The sequence below is a fragment of the Macrotis lagotis genome, chromosome X (genome assembly GCF_037893015.1).
Source record: "Macrotis lagotis isolate mMagLag1 chromosome X, bilby.v1.9.chrom.fasta, whole genome shotgun sequence".
Taxonomy (NCBI): Eukaryota; Metazoa; Chordata; class Mammalia; order Peramelemorphia; family Peramelidae; genus Macrotis; species Macrotis lagotis.
Window position 1 is genome coordinate 117,386,807 of NC_133666.1, and position 20,055 is coordinate 117,406,861.

General features: G+C 33.6%; 1 protein-coding gene across 1 annotated transcript; it reads right to left on the reverse strand.

Moving 5' to 3' along the window:
* Positions 1-261: 261 nt before the first annotated feature.
* Positions 262-17,311, reverse strand: DMRTA1 (DMRT like family A1). The gene is made up of 2 exons (XM_074202653.1): positions 16,453-17,311; positions 262-10,103 (listed from the first exon to the last, which is right to left on the reverse strand). Exons 1-2 carry the CDS (start codon positions 17,087-17,089, stop codon positions 9,262-9,264), a joined length of 1,479 nt encoding a protein of 492 aa, XP_074058754.1. The 5' UTR covers positions 17,090-17,311; the 3' UTR covers positions 262-9,261.
* Between the last annotated feature and the right edge of the window lie 2,744 nt (positions 17,312-20,055).

Sequence of the window (20,055 nt, forward strand, 5' to 3'; positions counted from 1 at the left end):
TCAAGAAGACCTGAATTTAAATCTGACCTCAGACACTTAATAGCTATGTGGACAAGGGCAAGACATTTAAATCCTATATGCCTCAGTTCCTTCATCTATAAAATGAACTAAGAAGGAAATGGAAAACCACTCCAGTATCTCAGCCAAGAAAATCCTAAATGGGGTCAGAAAGAAACATGATTAAACAATATCAATGACACATAAACTTATTTTTTTAAGGTTACTCAAAATATCATTGGTTCAACTCTAGTAAAGAGGATAATATGCATATAACTAATTTTGTTTCTATAAGATAATGACTTATTTTGCTACATTGATATGACTTAAAAATTCTTCAATTGCAAGTAGCTTGAAGATTTTGAATACTGGATATGCAAAATCTAATTTAAAACTTTGTTCATAAGATTTTTAATGTATAAATATGATATCAGCTAATAAAGGATTGTGATTGTGCTTTTGTTTTAATGCAGTATAATTCACTCCATTCTCCATTATGATTTAAGATTTGTACTTGTAATACATTGTGAGGAGGGAAATATATTCTATTTCTTTTTATATGAAATTCTAGCCACCAAATCATATTTTACTAAGTAGATGCTAAATTTTGGGGAACAATTATGATATGACTCACAATTTCTACTTAAATAATATTCAGTGAACACTAATCCAAGTTCTTAAGGTTAATATTTCCCTGACTTCTGATAGTAATGATCTTAACCCTGATCCTGTCTTTTTTGGTTAATACTTAGGAAGTCTGGCCCTTAGGTTCCTCCCTTTTAAAATGAGGAAGTTCCACTAAATAATCTCTAAATTTCTTTCCAGCTCTAAATCTTATGAAAAAGCCCAATGAAAATATAAAATATATTTGGAGATGTCTAATTCTAGTATCCTAAGGGACTTAAGATACCCTCTAAAGTCACTTGAAAAGCAAAGGATCATACATGGAGAGCTCAAAGGTAACAAAGATCATCTAATCCATGTTCTTCATTCTATAGATGAGGACCCCAATAGAAGTCATCTAATCTAATTATCCCATTTTATATAGAAGATGTTTTATATGAAGAGATGTTAATTCACCACTTTAGATGGCACCTATGTTTAGTTTTTAGAACAGGAATTAGAACCCTGACCCTCTGAATTCTCATGTATATTTTGAATTCTTCAATAGAGTTGACGTGCTTCTTTCCATCAATCATAGTGTAAACATGCAAACAGTTAAGTATAAACAGAATATATATATGGGCCAAGTTAGAGTTTATATCAGAGAAAAGGAATTAAGGAAGGCACTCAAGACATTCTTTCTTCTATTTCGAAGAGTTTTCTGTGGCTATACCCCTTGCCTAGAATTCTAGTTTCTAACTTAGCAGGCTTCCCCCAAGTTTCAGCTAAAAGACTTTACTGTTCCTCCTTAATGCATTCCCTAGTGCCTTTCCTCCAGTGGTAGGATTCAGCCAGTTCAGTAAAACAGATTCCTAATTTTATCTTGAGTTGTTAAAATGGCACTTATAATCAGGGTTCTCTCTAAGGTGAGCTCCTGGGCAATTGACCTATGTGGAAATCAGATTTACATTCCTTACTGTTTTTTAACATTTGTCTATGCAACAGCATTTTCTAAGCACTTGTAGAAATGTTCATTTCATCCATAAGTGAAAAAAATTTATAGAACCATGCCTATAATATTTATTAATTTCTTAAAACTCATAACTTTGATGAAATACTCCATTTTAATTCCCTCATTTTGTTACTCCAGTAAACAAATATATAGTGTAAAGAGAAAAAGTGCCAAACAGCCAAGGGGTGACAAATTGTCATTTGTTTTTTATTTATTTTAGGACCAAAATCTCCCCAAGATATTGTGAGTGCGCTGGTATTCCCTGAACAGTGAAACCAATAGGAATCTGGGACACAATGAACCAATAACAAATAGATTTCAAGGGCCATTTTATCATCCACTTCAGAAGCCATGGAAGTAAAAGAAAACAAGAGTTATAAGGGATGGAATGATTTTTGTTCTGCATTTGTTTCTACCTTAGCTGCTGTGATCACTTGACTGCTTTTGCTCCATGTTTGCTTACTTTGAGTAATATAATATAATTGAGTTTTGTATACCTCTTTTATTGTTCTTATTTGAGTATTTAACGCATGAAATATTAAACTACCTTTCAGTATATCTTTTTATATACTTAAAATGGTCATTAAGACAGAGAGCCAGCTATTAATTTATTTGAATCCTACCACTGCTTTCCTTTAATATACACTCTTAATTATCCCACATATATTTTGTTTATACTTAACTGTTTGCATATTTACACTGTGAGGTCCTTGAGAACAGGGACTGTTGTTTCATTTTTATGGAGTGAGGAAGAAGAGGATGTGGATGTCCTTTCTTTGTGTACCCTGGGCTTACCACAGCACCTGAAAAATAGTAGGTGCTTAATAAATCCTTGTTGATTGATTGATTGAAATTTCCTCCTTTATAACATAGAATGGAAATATTTAGTATTTTACATTCATGTTAATGAAACACTTTGGGTCCCAGTGTCTGAAGTATTATAGAAACAAGGACTAAGGATTGTTACTACTATTCTTTTATTTTTTTAAGGTTTTTTTTTTGTAAGACAACTGGGTTTAATTGGCTTGCGCAAGGCCACACAGCTAGGTAATTATTAAGTGTCTAAGGCTGGATTTGAACCCAGGTACTCCTAACTCCAGGGCCAGTGCTCTATCCACTGCGCCACCTAGCTGCCCCCATTACTACTATTCTTAAGATTCTGACTCTTCAACAAAGGAAGAAAAACCAGTTGAAATGTCCTGTAATTCACTCACTGCAAATAGTGATTGCAGCACATATGGTGTGAAGATTATGTCGTGGGGAAGACTTTACAACTGCTGCTAGGTGAAATACAGTAGTCAAGCACTGTATGCTGTATAATCAATCTCATACAGACAACAGGGACTTGTGATATGAAAGTAATGATGGAAAGCTTCTTGACGTAAAGGGGAAGGAGGGTAAATACAATAAAATTCAACAAATGTCATTATACCCAACTTAGAAGTGGTTCTTCTGTAATAGCATCATTTCTTCATCCAAAATGGTATAGAGAGCAAGCAGTTTTTGGAATTTAATTGCTGTACTTGTTAGAGTGTTTGTGGTGCTTATTTGTTTTACATGTATTAGGTGCCAAAACAGGAGGCAACAGAATCAGAAACAGAAAGACATTGTTTAATCTACTAAGTAAAAAAACAAAAACTAAGGAGAAAATGGATCTGGCAAAGTGGCATGAGGATTAAAAAAGTCACTAAGCCTGAATGACTTCATTCTCAAATCTTACAATAGTCTGCAACCTGGAATAAAATATAATAAACCTTGGACTTTTGTTATTTCTATTTAGATGATTAAATATTCAAAGCAGCGTTGATTACTCTAGATGCTACTAAAGATTGCATTAAGCTCTTTGTCAGCAGAGGCTGTTCATCAGGAAAATGAGTTGGAAGGATTTAGATTTAGACAAACTTTTAAATTCCCTTCCAGTTCCAAAATACCCTCATAATTTGGTCCAGGCCAAATGCTGAACCTTGTATCCCTTGGACTTTGTATTAGATCAAATGCATGGTATCATCATTTCCCAAATTTATCCATCCTTCCTTAAATCTTACCTTAAGCTCCTAGCTCACAGGGGTCAGACAAACTGAGACCTGTTTTAAAGACCTTAGCTTAAAAAAGTCAAAGTCTCCCAACTACATCCAGGGCCATTTCTAGTCATCCAGATCCATTTCTGGTCACTGGACCCAGATGAGTCTGCAGGAGAAAGTGAAGGTGGTGACTTTGCACAGTGTCCCCTCACTTAAATCAAATTCACTTGTATTTCATAGCATCACCTCTCTGATGTCATGGTCTTCTTCAAGAACAAAGGAAAAAGAAGAGAAATAAAACAAGTTGAACATAGGGAAAAAGGAAGGAAATGATGCACAAATGTGGTCATTAAAATCTAGTCAGATCCAAATAGGAAATTTTAGCATATATTCTCAGGTGATTCCATTATCTTTTGTTTATTCAGTTTCATAAGTAGTGACTAGAACTTTGACAGACATTTCTTTAAATAACTTGACAATAGACATATTGCTATTGAAAAACTTCTTGTTTGACTCCTCTAACAATTCTTTTCTCAAAACTTCCTAAGTACCCAATATTCCTGTGGATCACTTGAACTTATTAAACCTTTTCTTCTTACTGAATAAGTCAATAGGGTAAAAAGTTTTATGTTTTTAAGGTTGCGTGTGAAATTTAATTGCAGATAATGAATTTCATGGTTTGCAAATGGTTATGAAATAATGACAAATATTTATGGAAAAATTTTAGAAAAATGGTCAAAATATTCTTTTTTCATTCATTTCAACCACTTCTGACTTGTGACCTAAGGGTCTCGTGAACCTCAGAGTTCCCTAGACTCGACTAGTCTGGGTCTTGCAATCATAGTCCAGAGAAGGAAGTTTTAAGGAGATACAACCTAGAAACTTCCTCTGCATGTGCTTTAGCTTCCACTTCCTCATCAGTCACTGAAGATGAAGAAAAAATAATTGTCTCATCAAAGTCCTTGGAGTTGTCAAATGGTTCAGCAAAACGAAAAAAGGTTATCAATGGAATGGTATTAAAGAAAACATGTTACCATCTGTTTTGCTGCTATATTCCAAGCATCACAGGACCTTTTCATATGATTTAGAGCCAGAATCTCATATATGTGTTGTATCCCTCTATTAGACCAGGAGCTCCATAAGCATAAACTATCTCTCTTTTTCTTTTGTTTTTTCAGTGCTTAGTTAGGTTTTTGCACATAGTAAACACTAGTTTATTAATTTATTCACAGGGATAAAACTATATAAAAGACAAAAATAGACTAAGGGAGTAAACTTGGAACCAAATAAGAAGGAAATTATTTCTTGATGATTTGGAGGAACTGGAATCATTTAGGGGACTTTTGGAGAAAAAAAGACTAACTTTACAGTGAAGAAATTTGAACCCTTTAAAAGAAACTTTTTACAACTATTTCAATAAGGCTTGAATGGTATCTCACAATTGCTTTTGCTTAAAACAATCTGTTACTGAATTTTATTTTAATCATTTTGATTATTAAATGCTTAGTATTCTCTTTTCTGTGTGAGAATAAGACAACTTACTTCATATATAACTTCTATTTTTATTATGGATCCATTTTTGCTTCCATATCCTCAGCCCTTGCTGAGAATCAGACTTATACTAGAGGCCAAAAGGGAATTGTCCTTGGAGCAACCAAAAATGAGGATGTGAGTCAATAAATATGAGAATGGGAAGTCTGCTTTTTTTATTGAGAGCTTAGTTTTCCCAAGCTGAATCTGGAGAAACCTAGATCTCAAGTAAAGAACAAGGGGGTCCAGAGCTCAAACTTTTCCATGAAATAGAGCCTTGAGCATATAAAATGAAGAACAATATTGAATGACCTAGCTAACTCATGATGACTCTGTAGATTTGAGGAAATGAGCACTGTTTTCTTCTGGCAAGATGAAGATGAGCAAAACCAACAGAAAAGAAAATACTTTTCACTTCTCTCCCGCTGAATTTTCCTTTTCTTTCATATTCTAGACTCAAGTTCATTTGAAAAGAATGGGACAAATATCAGGGAAAGACATGTTGGGAATGTTAAAGACTAGGAGATCATTACAAGACAAATTGAATCATTATGTATTTTTTAAAATGCTAATATTTCCTTCTAGTCATGTATCCCCTTTTCATTCTCACCCTACATAAAATTACAGGCATTTTAGATTAAAAGTCTCTATCAACCTAGTCCAGGTCCTTATCAAATGAACTCCCTGAGGGCAGGGGCTCTTTTTTTTAAAAAAGTCAACTTTCTTTGTATCCTTAGTGCTTAGCATAGTTTCTGGCATATAGAAATATTTAATAAACTACTAAGTTGATCATATAGATTAGTTTAATTCATTAATTTATTTAATCTCTAAATTATTACTTTTTAAAAGGTTGTGATATGTGAAATTATATAAAAATTTTAGAGCAAAGTTTTAACAAAAAAGTAGTCTTGAAATAAATTGTTATAGATTCACAGATTTGGTTGGGAAGAGAGCTAGGTGATACAGTGAATAGAGACTGATGCAGGAGTCAGGAGAGATCTGAGTTCAAATTTCAGCTCATACATTTCTTTGTTCTGTGACACTAAGCAAGTCACCTCAGTTTACCACAGTTTCCTCAGCCATTAAAAAAATAACAGTAGTAGCTAACTTCCAGGATTGTTGTGAGAATTAAATGATAAAATACTTGTAAAATATTTAGTACAGTGCCTAGTGTGTAATAAGTGCTCAATAAATGTTTATTTCCTTCCTTTTCTATTTAGGTTATAAAGCAAAGGGTTAGATTGAGTTTTCATCTTTTCACTGTTTCATTATCATAAGACAAAGTATTATTTCAAAAAAAGGTAGAGGAATCATTACTATCTAAATACTGAAAACATTGAGATAAATGATAAAATCTACTTTTATTCATGAATTTTTCGAGCAAAAATTAGAAACTCAAACTGTATGTAATTGTCCAGGTTCATCCTGTCTAGTTTGCCAAATTTAGTGTACCTTAATCAGCCTTAGCTTTACTCAGAGCCAATTTTTTTTTTGCCAAAGAAAAATGGAACAAATATGCAGGCTACAATAATTAAAATAATATATTTTTAATTTTACTCTCCAACTGACCTCTCTAATGACTATTAAAATTTTGAATATGAAGGCAAAAAAATGTTGCATTAACTATAAAGCACAAAATAACAATTCTCAGAGGAAAAATGCTGCTACTATTCGTTTGCCCAGCAAATGATTACATTGGCCTTATATGTTATTTTATGTTGCAAAATTCTCAAAATAATTGCAGTACTATGGGCAAAGTAGCACTTCTTAAATACCTAAAATTAAAATGAAAAATTACTATTTATAATTTGGAAGGAACTGGAACTGTCCAAGAGACCTCAGATGTCCTCTAAAGTCTCTTCCAATTCTAAAATACTATAGTTCTCTGCTAAAACTTGTCCTTTATGCAGTAGTGGGATGAGAATTTGATTGAGGATAAAGAGATCTGTGTTCTATTCATATATAACATATATGCTAGATATAATAGATGTACAGCTAATCTAATCAAGTAGCTTTACTTTATCAAAAAAATGCATCAGAAATACACATCTCACTGAATTCAATAGAATATCAGTTCTTGAGAGCAGGGCATGTGCTATTTAAAAAAAAATAAAACTTTCTGGGGTGGCTAGGTGGTGCAACGGATGGAGCACCCGCCCTGGAGTCAGGAGTACCTGAGTTTGAATCCAGCCTCAGACACTTAATAATCACCTAGCTGTGTGGTCTTGGGCAAGCCACTTAACCCCATTGCCTTGGAAAAATAAAACTTTCTATTCTTGCTGACTAGCATACTGTCTTGCAAATTATAGATGCTTATTTTTTCCACTGAATGAATAAAAAATGACAAATAAATCCTTGGTGCTACTAAAACTAACTGGGCTAAGACTACCCTTGGTGATGCCTCATTGAGTCTTTTGGCTCAGTATTCTTTCAGCAATTGAAACAAAAGTTATCTTCTTTAACTAATTAACAAGAAGAAACCTAAAATTTGTTTTGCATGAATATTTTCACTGAAGCTGATACCATTTACTCTAAAATAAACTCCTTTTTAAAAATAAATTAAGGGTTGGCTAGGTGGTGCAGCAGATAGAGCATCGGCCCTGGAGTCAGGAGTACCTGGGTTCAAATCTGGTCTCAGACACTCAATAATTACCTAGCTGTGTGGCCTTGGGGAAGCCACTTAACCCCATTTGCCTTACAAAAAACTAAAAAAAAAAAAAATAAATTACCAGGAGACAATACAGAAGATATTTCAAAAAGTTAATGGGGAAGAGGGAATCACCTGCATAAATTAGAGAAAATTTATCCTAAAAAGCTATATTTTTTTTATTTCTTCAGAGTTTCTAATCTGAAATACGTGAGAAGATTCATGAATTTAGAAGGAAAAAATGTCTTTATTTTGACTAATCTTGAGCTGAAATTTAACATTTCCTATAACTATGAATGTAGGAAACACATTCTGGGAAGAGGTCCATAGGCTTTGTCAGACTGTCAAAGAAGTTCATGAAACAAACAACCAAAATAAAACTAAGAACCCCATGTTTCTGATATTCTTTTCTTCTTATTTTCATTGTGTTATTTCTATTGTTAAGCAAAAGCAGTCCTGAGTGGTCATTTTTTGATGTCTTCAATAGTCAGTTCTACTTTTCTGTTCTATGGAATCATTTCTGACAATAATAAAGGAATTTTATCAGCCTTAACACAGATTTTAGTTACAAATAAAAAATATGAATTAAATCCTTATCTAATTTGCAATAAAATAGTTCTTTCATAAAATAGATTAGTTTTAAAATTCCTATTTTATAACTATTTTTTGTCCAAAACCTGAGTTGTAATAAGGGACAGTGGCCAGGAGATGGTGCCTCTCTTACATGTCATGCTTAATTTTGCGAGAAACCTGGAAAACTTAAGTTTAAAAAGTATTAAAATGTATATGAAAAAATATGTCCTTAATATCTGAAATGTTAGTATAAATGGAAAATATTCAGCTTATAAAATGTTGATAATGAAGAAATTAAATGTCTCAATTTTTCTAATATCAATGAAAAATTACTCTCTGGCATAGAAATAGAACTTTCGAAACACTAATAATTCTCAGTGAGGAAAAAATGAGAGAGGTAAAAAAGTAAAAAGCAATTATAATTCCTTAGAATAATCTTAACAATTATCTGACACATAGTAAACATTTAACGTGGAACAATTTACAATAAACTGGATAGCTTTTCAACTACAAAAGTATTTTAAAAACAAATAAAACTACTGTTCACCCAAATAAATTTCAGCTTTATAGTTATGGTTTTCTAAAGCAACTTTTTCACAGAAAATCATTTAGAAAGAAAATAAACAGCTTTGAATAATTATTGCTAATAGCTTTTCCCCAATAATTCACTTTAAAAATCTCACATTTCTTAATACAGGATCATTCAAACCATACATCATTCTCAAATACTTCTTAATTAAAAGTAATTTAGGGAACTTTAGTCAAATTGAAAGCATCATTATACTGCTTGAAGAAAAATATTTGAGAACAGATATATCACAACCTTGACAACACTTGTACAATTTCCAAAATCTTCCATTTAAAAAAGGGAAAAAATATTAATGATTTTCTTGATTTGATCTGGAATAAAGTCCACTAGTGGTCACTGAGTCTTTGCTGACAAAATAAGAGGCATCCCTGATTACTCCTGAAAATGAATAGTCTATAGCTGACTGGAAAGGCAAAGCTGGAACTAACCCAGATGTTAGGTAGGGTGACACAAAACCAGATGATGCTCTTCCTGGAAAGGAATATGATAGGTGTAATGGACTGATACCCAGCCTAGGATTTAGCCTATAAAGATTTGGATCATCACCAAATGGAATGGAACTAGTGTACAAAGGAGAAAAGGCTGATTTATTCCCCAGTGTACTGATACCCAGCCCAGCTAGGCTAAAATTAGTTTTTTGCAAAACTGTCAATTCAGCTCCTACTGATTTTGCAAGGTCTCCAGCGTCTTGTTTATGTTCTTTTCCATTCAGAACTTGTTCTATGGCTTGAACTATATCTCCTTTGCAGTACTGCAGAATACTTTCTAGCCAACTGCGCTTGTAACTTGGGAAAACCTTAGTAAGAATATCAAGTGGATCTCTTGGTCTGGAAGAATCTATGGGAAGACTGGACCTAGCAGCTGCAAAGTCTTTGGCCCACTCACTTTCATTTCCTGATTCCATATCAGAGGATGAAAAAGATCTGGGACTCTCTGTTCCTTCTGATTGCTCCTCAGAGAGAGAGTACTGAATACTCTCTTCCTTGTCTGAGTTTTCTGACCCAGATGGCTTCTCTTCATCATCTCCATTAGCACCAATAGACTCAGGAGATCGCAAGGAAAGCTGATGTGAGGTGTTTATTGGACTATCTAGGCTACTGTAGTATGAGCCAACTTTCTGAACCTTTAAATCTGAAAGGAAGAAAAAAATTAATTGAGTATAAACTTTTCCATTCAATATTCAAGCCAGCTTATAATTATACTTAAAATCTTATATTCATACATTGTATTTTTGTACTATTATTTTGTAATAAGTATTTTCATTTATATCTCACTTCAGTAGCTTCTTTGAAGGGGAAAAGGGAAAAGAAAACTATTTTTAAAAACTTAAGGTTTTTTGTTCATACATTTTTATTAACTTGTTTTATTAATATGAATCATGAACCTTTGGTCTGTTCACAAGATCAAAGTTTCATGATTCATATTAATAAAACACTGATTTAAATTCAAAATGTATAAAGTCTAAACTTGAGATTTTTTTTCATTTTCTTATGGTTTTGATTAACAATAAAAGTCATTGAAGTTGGCACAGAAAGATTAATATCACATAATAAAAAGAAAACAATATGAAATTAATGAAATTGGAGCCCAAACTAGAAGAAGCTACTTTTTTGGCTTGAGAAAACCTACCCACTATGGTTAAAACTTCAGCATTCAACATTTAAATACAATCTTCAATTATAAATTTCAATTTGCATTTTTTAAACAGGACTTATGATTTTCCTGGATGTAGGAAACTTCTGGCAAGGAAGTTCCTATAATGCAGTTCCACATCTTCTCCTCAACTTAGAATCTTTCAAAGTTGACTTGAAAACAGAGTTTAAATGAATTCAAGTGTCACAATCAAGATCCAAATGAGGCCAGCTCTCTATCCACTGTTATGCTACCTCTCATGCCATGTACATGGGAATGTACAATGAAAATGTATATGGGAAAATGGGAAAATACAATTATATTTCAACAATGGACTTTTTAAGACATTAATAATCAAAGACAAAATAGATTTTGTGTATTAGAATTATGTGACATTCCCTTAATATTGATGAGTATATGCAATCAATTTTTCTAAGACCTAATTTCTTCTAATACTCTATTGAAAAATAAATGTTTCCAAATATTGTACAAGAAATTTATTTTAAAATGGTCCCACTGATTTTAAATAGCAGTAGTCTGAGCTTTCAGAGCTTCTCTTTAAATCAAAAATCAATACTTCAAAAATAGCAAAATCTTAATTTTCTGCCACAAATTGAAAATAATAATATGAAGTTAGAAATTAATAGTATCAAAATATGTGTATTTAGGGAGAAATGATTGAGAACAAGCAACAACAAAGTATATTATTTAGTTATATTAAATTAGTTTTATTTTAATTTGTAATTAAGTTACAAAACAGTTTCAGTTGTATTTCCATGCAAAAGGGCAAAATAATTAAACTATTCAGCCTGCATATTTGATTTGCTGCCCTGAAAATTATATGATTTAATCTTGCCTGGCTTATGAATACACTGTACTGAAATTTTGTCTTAATTTTCTCCATGTGACTCCAGTTTTCTCAAAGCAGTATAACTAAAGTTTCAAAAAAAAATTAATTCCAATTTTTAAAAAACATTTGGGATATGGGTGAAATTAACAACTGAAAGAAAGACAATTATGTCATTTGTAAATCCAAAAAATCTCAGAATTGTATTGCCTACAATTTTACTTCAAATAATAAACTTTAAAAATTACTCATATGGTGATAGATTAACATTATTCTGCACTCCATACTTTCTTATAATGGACCTGGCCAAATTTGCACCTAGTGAAAATTTAAACCTTTCAATATCTTTATTCCTATAACAAATTATTTCTGTATAAAAATATTATAAAGAAACTGTTTTCAGTCATTTATGAAATATATTTCTTTTAAATGGCAGATGAAAATATACTTGTCTTTTTTCATTATAAAAATCTTTGAGGGCAAATGGATATTGATCTTATTAATTTTTTTCACTTTCTCAGTTACTAACTCAGTACCTTCTACTGAATACTTTGTAGGTCCTCAATAATAGATGTCTAAATGAAGTCTCTGGATAAAATAAAATTAGTTAACTAACATAAAAACCCGCAAAGCTTATTATTTTCTCAAGAAGTTAATTTTTAAAAGGAAATTGAGGCTATACTAAATACCTAATTACATAGAATAACCAAACACGACTCTGTTCTACAATGGTCCTACTTTGGGGCAGAGATTCTTTATTTCGTTCCCTGACCTTGTTTTTAATTTATTGTTACTTTGAGAACTGGATTTCAACACAGTTTTCTATAATCCTATGGGTTTTGTTATACATTTTAAAAATTTTATCCTTAGAAGGGATCCACAGAATAGCTTTGTAATAAAGCTGTCAAAAAAGTCCAAGGTATGAGAGGGAGTGTGTGTGTGTGTGTGTGTTTTGTGTGTGTGTGTGTGTGTGTGTGTGTGTGTGTGTGTGTGTGTGTGTGTGAGAGAGAGAGAGAGAGAGAGAGAGAGAGAGAGAGAGAAACCCTGTTCTCATGATGGGAAAAATAATAAGGAGGGGGTTGATCAATAAGGCCTAGAAAGTGGTGGTAGTGAGGATAGAAGAAAACTAAAAAGCAGGTGGAGGCCAGGCAGCACCCTGTCTAAAGAGAATTTGAAAGGCCTATCCCTAGAGCTTGAACCAATATTTGCAGCAGTCAGAAGAAGCAGAGATCATAGGTCACAAGCAACACCCCTCGGGAAGCTGGAGCCTGAGTAGCTTTAAAGGTCCGATGGTTGGCTGGTGCTCTGAGGGTCACTGGCTCTTTCTTTCTCCTTCCCCATGTTCCTTCTATTTTGAGGCACTTATTGTGGTTGGAACAAATGAAAGCTGAGGAAAGATGATGAATAGAGAGTGTGGACAGAGACCAAAGTGGCAATGGGCTCACAGAGGTAGTGAAAAGCAATGGTCAGCAATCATTTACAAAGTACCATCTCTCAGGCACTGTGCAAGGTATTGAGTATACAAAGACAAACCTGAAGAAAACCACTCTCTCAAGGATCTAACCTTTTAGCAGAAGAGATGATGGGTAAAAATAGAGGCATAGGCAAAAAAAAGATGTAAGAGAATTTGGGGAAAAGGCACTAGCATCTAGGTTGATCTAGAAAGATCTCATAAAAGTGACACTTGATCTAAGCCTTGAAGGAACCCAGGGATTCAAAGAATTACAGGCCTGCAGGAGAGCCAGTGAAAGCCTGAGACATGGAAGATGGAGAAGGCTAGTATAACTTGTGAGAAAAGAGTAAAAAGGGCAATGTATAGAATATCTATCATGATATCTGATAATGAACTAGGAAAAAACTAGATCAATATTTCTTTTCTGTGATAGATATCAAGATATCAAAAGAGAGAGGCAGAAAATGATGGCAAAAAAAATCACAGAGATGGCAGTGTCCTCTTAGATTTCCAATGTTGTTTAAAGTTTCATTTTGGGGACAAAATGAATGGAATAATTCAGCTTCATTTGGAACATAAGTCATTGGGATGAGCATAATTCCACTACAGCAAACAAAACAAAAGAAAACAAAAAAAGAAAAAGAAAAAGAAAAAAAAGATATCCAAGCCCAAGCCCAGCACTCTATGTATTTGTGTCACTTAGCTGCCTAATCTCTAATGTAATGCTTACTGCTGCAAGTTATATAGTTCTCCAAGTAAAGACAAGAGTTCTTTATAGGTTTGTCAGAAAATGACTCCTCCAGGGAAGCCACCTGAGGACCATATGGATGAAGACCTACTGCTAAATTTAAATACTTCCATAAAGGAAGTATCTAAACATTCCTCAAACTCAGATTTCTCAGGACCAGAAAACCAAGAAAGAGGAAGGTGGTCCAACAGAAAACTATTCCTGGAAAAGTATCTATGACTGAAGCAAAGATTTAAAATCTGAATCATCATCAAGTACAGAAGGAAAGCTAGAAGATTAAGGTGAACAGCTTGCTTTCCTAAAAGGGGGGAAAAAATGCCTGAGTTACCACAACTGAATTTCTACTTATGGGTCCACTAAAGAAGGAGATAGTTACAAGATGTTTTTTACCAGAACTGTCTATAAGCCTATCTCACATCAGAGTTCCATCATGGTTAATTCAGTTTGCTTATTTCAGTATTATGGAGAGTAATGAATATAATAAAATCAAGATGTTCATTCCAATCAATTATTCTTTTTTTAGCCTAGTATGTTAATAATATGATTTATTAAGAATGTTGCCTCCATACACTCTTCTACTCCCCACCTATCAATAGTAAGAGCCCAGTCTTGTATTTATTTATAGCAAATCTACACTGCAAAACAGTAGGAGCCAGGAATGAGGTATAATTATTGATTTTGCTCTGGGACTGGGGATTATAAATGTTATCAAAAATTAAAGAAAAAATTAAGTTTATTAAATATAATATATGAACTGACACTGATGCTCCCACTTGAGTCATATGCCATATGGTTAGCCAGCTCTAATCCCTAGTGTAGAGAGTATCTAGAAGGAAGAACGGGGGATTTTTAACAAAAAAAAAAAGTTAACAGAAGTGTCCTCAATAGATTATTGATTTACCAAATATTGTGATATATTCTTGTATCACAATGTTACACCAATTTTTTTAAAAAATCAAACACATTGCATAACTATTCTAGCTTTATTCTGGATAATATTTTAGTGAACATAAAAAGGATTTTCAGTCATTAATCTAAAATATTAAAAAGCTTTTTTTCATCTTTAATCTTTAAAATTTAAATTTTCCTGTTTAATAGTATATATTATATATATATGTATGTATATATATATACATACATATATATATATATATATATATATATATATACCATAGCAGCACAGAAATACATCAGATAATTGATAAATAGCTTTTATATTGGGATACTTGCAGAAATTTTTTCATAGATTATGCAACTACAAAAGTTTGGAACTCACTGCACTAGAGAATTGTTTAACAGGTTTTAGGTTACACAATGGGTTAATGAAGCTCAATTTAATATGCCTCACATTGTTATCTTTCTTTAATCATCTCATTGTCTTTTCATTTCTGGATCTTCAGTGTATTTTGATCTTTCCAAAAGAAATGAAGTAAAGTCTTTAATTGAATAAACTAGGAAACTTGTAATGGATACACATACATATACAAAAATATATTTCATTTAATTCTCTTTTCATATAAGGCAATAATTTGTCTAGATTGGTGACAAAAGTCCAAGAATCATAATTTTTCTTGTGAATACCATTAAATCATTTTCAGTTTGCTGTTATTTGTCTTTCTTTTATGTTAAAATGCTAAAATATATGGTTTCACCACTACTAGATCCCCCTATAGAGAATATTCCACTGAAAAAATTTGAAATTTAATGTATTCTATTTGCTTTAAGAGGTAATTTTAGTTTTTTTCAAAAATTATTGTTTTACCTACATGTTGGATTACCAGCTATAAAGTAATTTTCTAAAACTACTAGAAAAAAACTTTATTTTGTAAGAATATAGTCTTTCAAATATTTTTTTCAGAGCTCAGTATGTTTAAAGTCTTACTTGTATATTGTTATGGAAGAATAGGGACTACTAAGAAATTTTACTCTTCACAGAAAAAAAATTACCAGGATAATATATCAAAAGAATGGCCAAAAAAGTTTTCAAAGAAAGAAGCTTGATGTATTCAATAGTTTGTTTTTTTTTCCCAAAGAACTTGCTCAATTCTCAAGATCTGGTATAAGTACTAGAGTATTTAAATTTTGAGGAGAGAAGTTGACTTTCTGACTCTCCTGATTACTATATGAAAATTTGGGAAAGTTACTTTCATTCTCTGGAATTGAGTTAATTCAACTGTAAAATGAAAGGATTAAACAAAGTAATCTCTAAAGACCCTTTTAAAAAGAAATATAAAGGAAATAAAGCTCTTCTCCACAAGTTGGGTCCTGACATAAAATTACAGTAGATTCAAAAGAGCAAAGCTAGAACTTTCCAACTCACCAAGAATCAGAAAGTATACAGAAAAACTTGCAGAATTTAAGATGTGATTCAAACCTAAGTTTCCCTTCCTCCACCAACTCTACTATATTCTTGACTTGAAGATTTTGCTACCTGGGTCAGAGTGCCAAACTAATTAACCATTCCCAGAAAAGATGCAAACCAATTAACAGTAAAAGAGGAATAAATCCTAGGGTCTTCAGGGTTTTTTTTCTTTTTTTCTTGAGAACACATAAATATTTCACAAAACAAAGCCATCCCCGCAGTAGAACACCATGTTGCTTTTCTTCGTTATTTCCAGACTTTCGGATTACCTAACAATTGCTAAGTGCCTTTTTAACAATTTGTTAAAAAAAAAAATTTTCCAAAGCAAATAACTCATCATGTGCCCCCAAAATCAGCATTACATACCCCAAAAGAGGAGATGATTAAGTATAACCTGTAGTTTGGGGTATATGTTATTTAAGGAGGAAACCAACTTACCTCTTTTATGTTCCTGAAAATCTGGATGGAAAATATCTAAGGTAGTAGCCCACCGGCTCTCTAGACCCACAGTACCCAGGTTGAGCCCCTCTGCAGGCCCCACTCCACTCCCAGCTGCGAGAGAAAACTCCGAGCCCGCGCAGCCTCCAGGTCCCCGACTGCCTGCCACCTGCCCAGGATAGAGGAGCCTTTGTAGCCCGCGGGCCTCGCTTTCCTCCTGAGCTTGCTGCCTGCGGAGCGCAACTTGCGCGGCCATCACTCGCTGACGCTCTGCGATTAGGTTGCACTTGGCACAGGCACAGTCCCGCCAGCGACAGAAACGCTTGTGGCCCTTGAGCGCGGACACCACCCCGTGGTTGCGGCAGCGAGCGCACTTGGGCGTCCGCGGGTAGCCTCCGCAGGCCAAGGCCCCGACCCTCCTCTCCAGCCCCACAGTAGTAGCACAAGCTCCACTCCCTTCGGTCGCCACTGCTGCTGCCCTCACGAATAGACTAGGGGGCTGGAGAAAAGCTGGAGGGATGGCCACCCCGGAGGCCAGGAACAGCGAAGAGGAAGCGGCCGATGGAGATGAAGCCTCCTGCCCAGAGGACAAGGTCTGTCGGCTAGAGTCACTGCTCCTCGCCTTGGCAGCCTCCATCCCCAGGACACAACCGTGAGACAGAGAACAAGAAGTAAGGAAGGTCAACTTTCTTGGTTGCTGCCCCTCCTAAAGTTGAAGAAGAAGGGTAGGGTCAGGTACTCGGCTGGATTACCCCTGACCCAGCCAGAAACAAAGCTCTGTGATCAAACAGCAGCTTCAGAAGCTGGCAAGTGGAACAGCTGCAGCTGCCAGGGCCGCCTCCTTTAGCCTTCTGCGCTCTTTCCCCTCCTGGTACACACACTTAATGCCACTACGGGCCCAAGTGGAAACGGCAGCTTCTGCCAGTGATGCCACCACGCCCACTCCCAGTCTCCTAGAAAAACTAGACCTAGAGAGATCTTGGGACTGAAAGTGAGTTTGGGAGAATTGGAGATGGTGAAGGAATTTAACGGAAGAAGCCCAGCCCCCCACCTCTGTATCTTTTCTTTAGGTTGTCACTTCAGGAATTTCTAAGAGTCTTTTGTAACATGGCATCACACCCCTAATCCACCCTAATTCACAAATTCAGATAGAAGTGACTTTTTTCTTACGTAAGAGCTTATCTACAGTAAATTTGAAAGATTTCATTTTCCTTGATATGATTCTTCTTCCTTTGAATCTCAGTCTCTCCTTTGCTCAGGTTCAACATGCACATTTTTAAAATTCAATCTTTCAGCATAAGAATACTCAGTCTCTCCTATTAGTCTTCCTTCCCCCTTTTAATGTTCCCCCACCCCACCCCATCCCCTTAAAAGAAAAAAAGAGTTAATTGATGAGGGAAATCCCACTACCCTCTCAATGTGGACCTTTCCCCACTTTTTCCTCCCTAAGAATCTTCCTTTCCCTCACCCTCTTTCACTGTATCCAATCCCAAATTTGTTCAAATGCATCTAGACTTTTTAAAAATGGGAGAAAACCTTGGAATATGAATTTCACATCCACATTGTTCTGCCACACTGCATCTGAATTTGTTGGGAGTAGGGGAGGAAGTTCTAGCTGGAGACTGGACATCTTAAAATGAGGAGTTTCCAGATGCAATAGTGTTGTTAGGGAGGAGACATTTGATTTTAATCCTGAATTTAATCCTGCATCCTAAGTATGTGACTTGGGCAAATCATCTAGGATAGAATGCATTCTTTCTCTTTATGAAGTGAGGGCATTGAACAGGTTTTTTGGTGTGAATTGTTATTGGAACAGATGTTTGGCAGATATCAATTAATTACTAAAAAACAAATTGCAGAATTACTCATCCAGAATATTTATGCAAATTTCAGTCTTTTTGTTAGTAAGGTATAAAGGAACATGAAAAAATTTGCCAAACAATATTTTTGTCTTTAAAATGCTGATTAGTTATGCATTAATAGTTTTTAACTATAAAATACTTATTTTGTTCCTAATTAGTAATCCTAATTTTCCTTCATCTCTAAAATATTCCAAAAACCCTGTATGCTGTATCAATAAGAAAAGAATTTGTTAATAAAAACTAAAGCTAAAAATGTTCATCATCATTAAATTTGGAAAATCCTGATCTGGTCCAGTTCTCTCCTTAATGAAGATTAAGAAATTAAAGATGTGAAATATATAAGAGAAGAAAAATGTTAAAAGGGAAGAGATATTTCATAAAAAGCAGAATAGTTTTGCTCCCCTTGTGTTAAATTTAATACACACTTTTAAAACAACCTACATGGTAATTTCATATGAAATCTTTATCTTTTTTATCTACTACTTTTATACATGAAAATGTTTGCATTTGTTGATGTTTAAGTTAATAATAAAAATTAAAATTGCTTTAAATATGAAACTATTTTCCTTATTCCCTCAAAATCTCATGAGTACAGTGTTCCTTCCACAGCTTTACAATATAATATACATATATACAAATACATCTGTGTATGAAGATATACACGTGTATATAATCTATACGTAAATATTCAAAAAATCTTATAAGAATTATTATTCTATTTTTCCGATGGCTTAATCTCTTAATTTTGGTACATTATAAGTGATTCTCAGTTGATTTGTTTTTTGTTTTTTGTAAAGGAATGGTGTAAAGTGACTTGCCCAAGGCCACAGAACTCGTAAATACCAAGGTCCTCCTGTCTCCAAGGTCAGTGTTCTTATTCACTAATATAAGTGATTCTCATGAGAATATTTAGTGCTGGCACATAACTTTCTCTTATATGCAACAATTAATTGCTTTTGAATTAATGATGATAAATCTTTTGGGGCAAGTTGTTTAATATATTAAATTTAAGCCTATAAAAGGATAGCATTCCCCCACACCCTCCTTAAAAAAAAATTACAGATCCTCAAAGAGTATGGTTGGAGAGAGTTGTAGCAGATCATCAGTCTTCTACTCACTGTAATAGACTCTTATGACTTCTTGAGTAAATTACACAGCTATTATGTAGCTACTAATTTACACTTCCCATTAAAGAAGTGATGTTGACATAAAAGATTTTGATGCTATTAAGTTTAATTACATAAATGTGCTTAGTGTATTTAACATATTAACCAAAAATATATCCTTGTTTCAACTTTCTTTAATGAATCATGGTAGAGTTTCATATGCCATGTCAATATATGTATTCAGTATATGCAAATTAGGTACTATTGCATTTAATCTTGCATGCTTAAGGTAAATTTATCCTATTGGACTGAAATAAACTTTTTGAGTTGTAGCTATCTTGAGAACTCTCCTCTTGAAATAATTGGCCATATTGAAAACAAAATGGAATTCAGGTTTATAAGAAACATATAAATATAAAATGAGCATGAGTTATAATAAATTGTTTCAGACTGAACAAAATATATGATATGAAATTAAATTATTATTTAATTTTATCCATAAATTTTTTCTGTTCTTTTAAAAGGAATTATTTAAATTAGCAGTTACGGAATAGACTGTGCAATTTACTCACATAAATTTAATGGAATAAAGTATAAGAACCAATGAATAAATTTTATTAAAAATGATACAATTT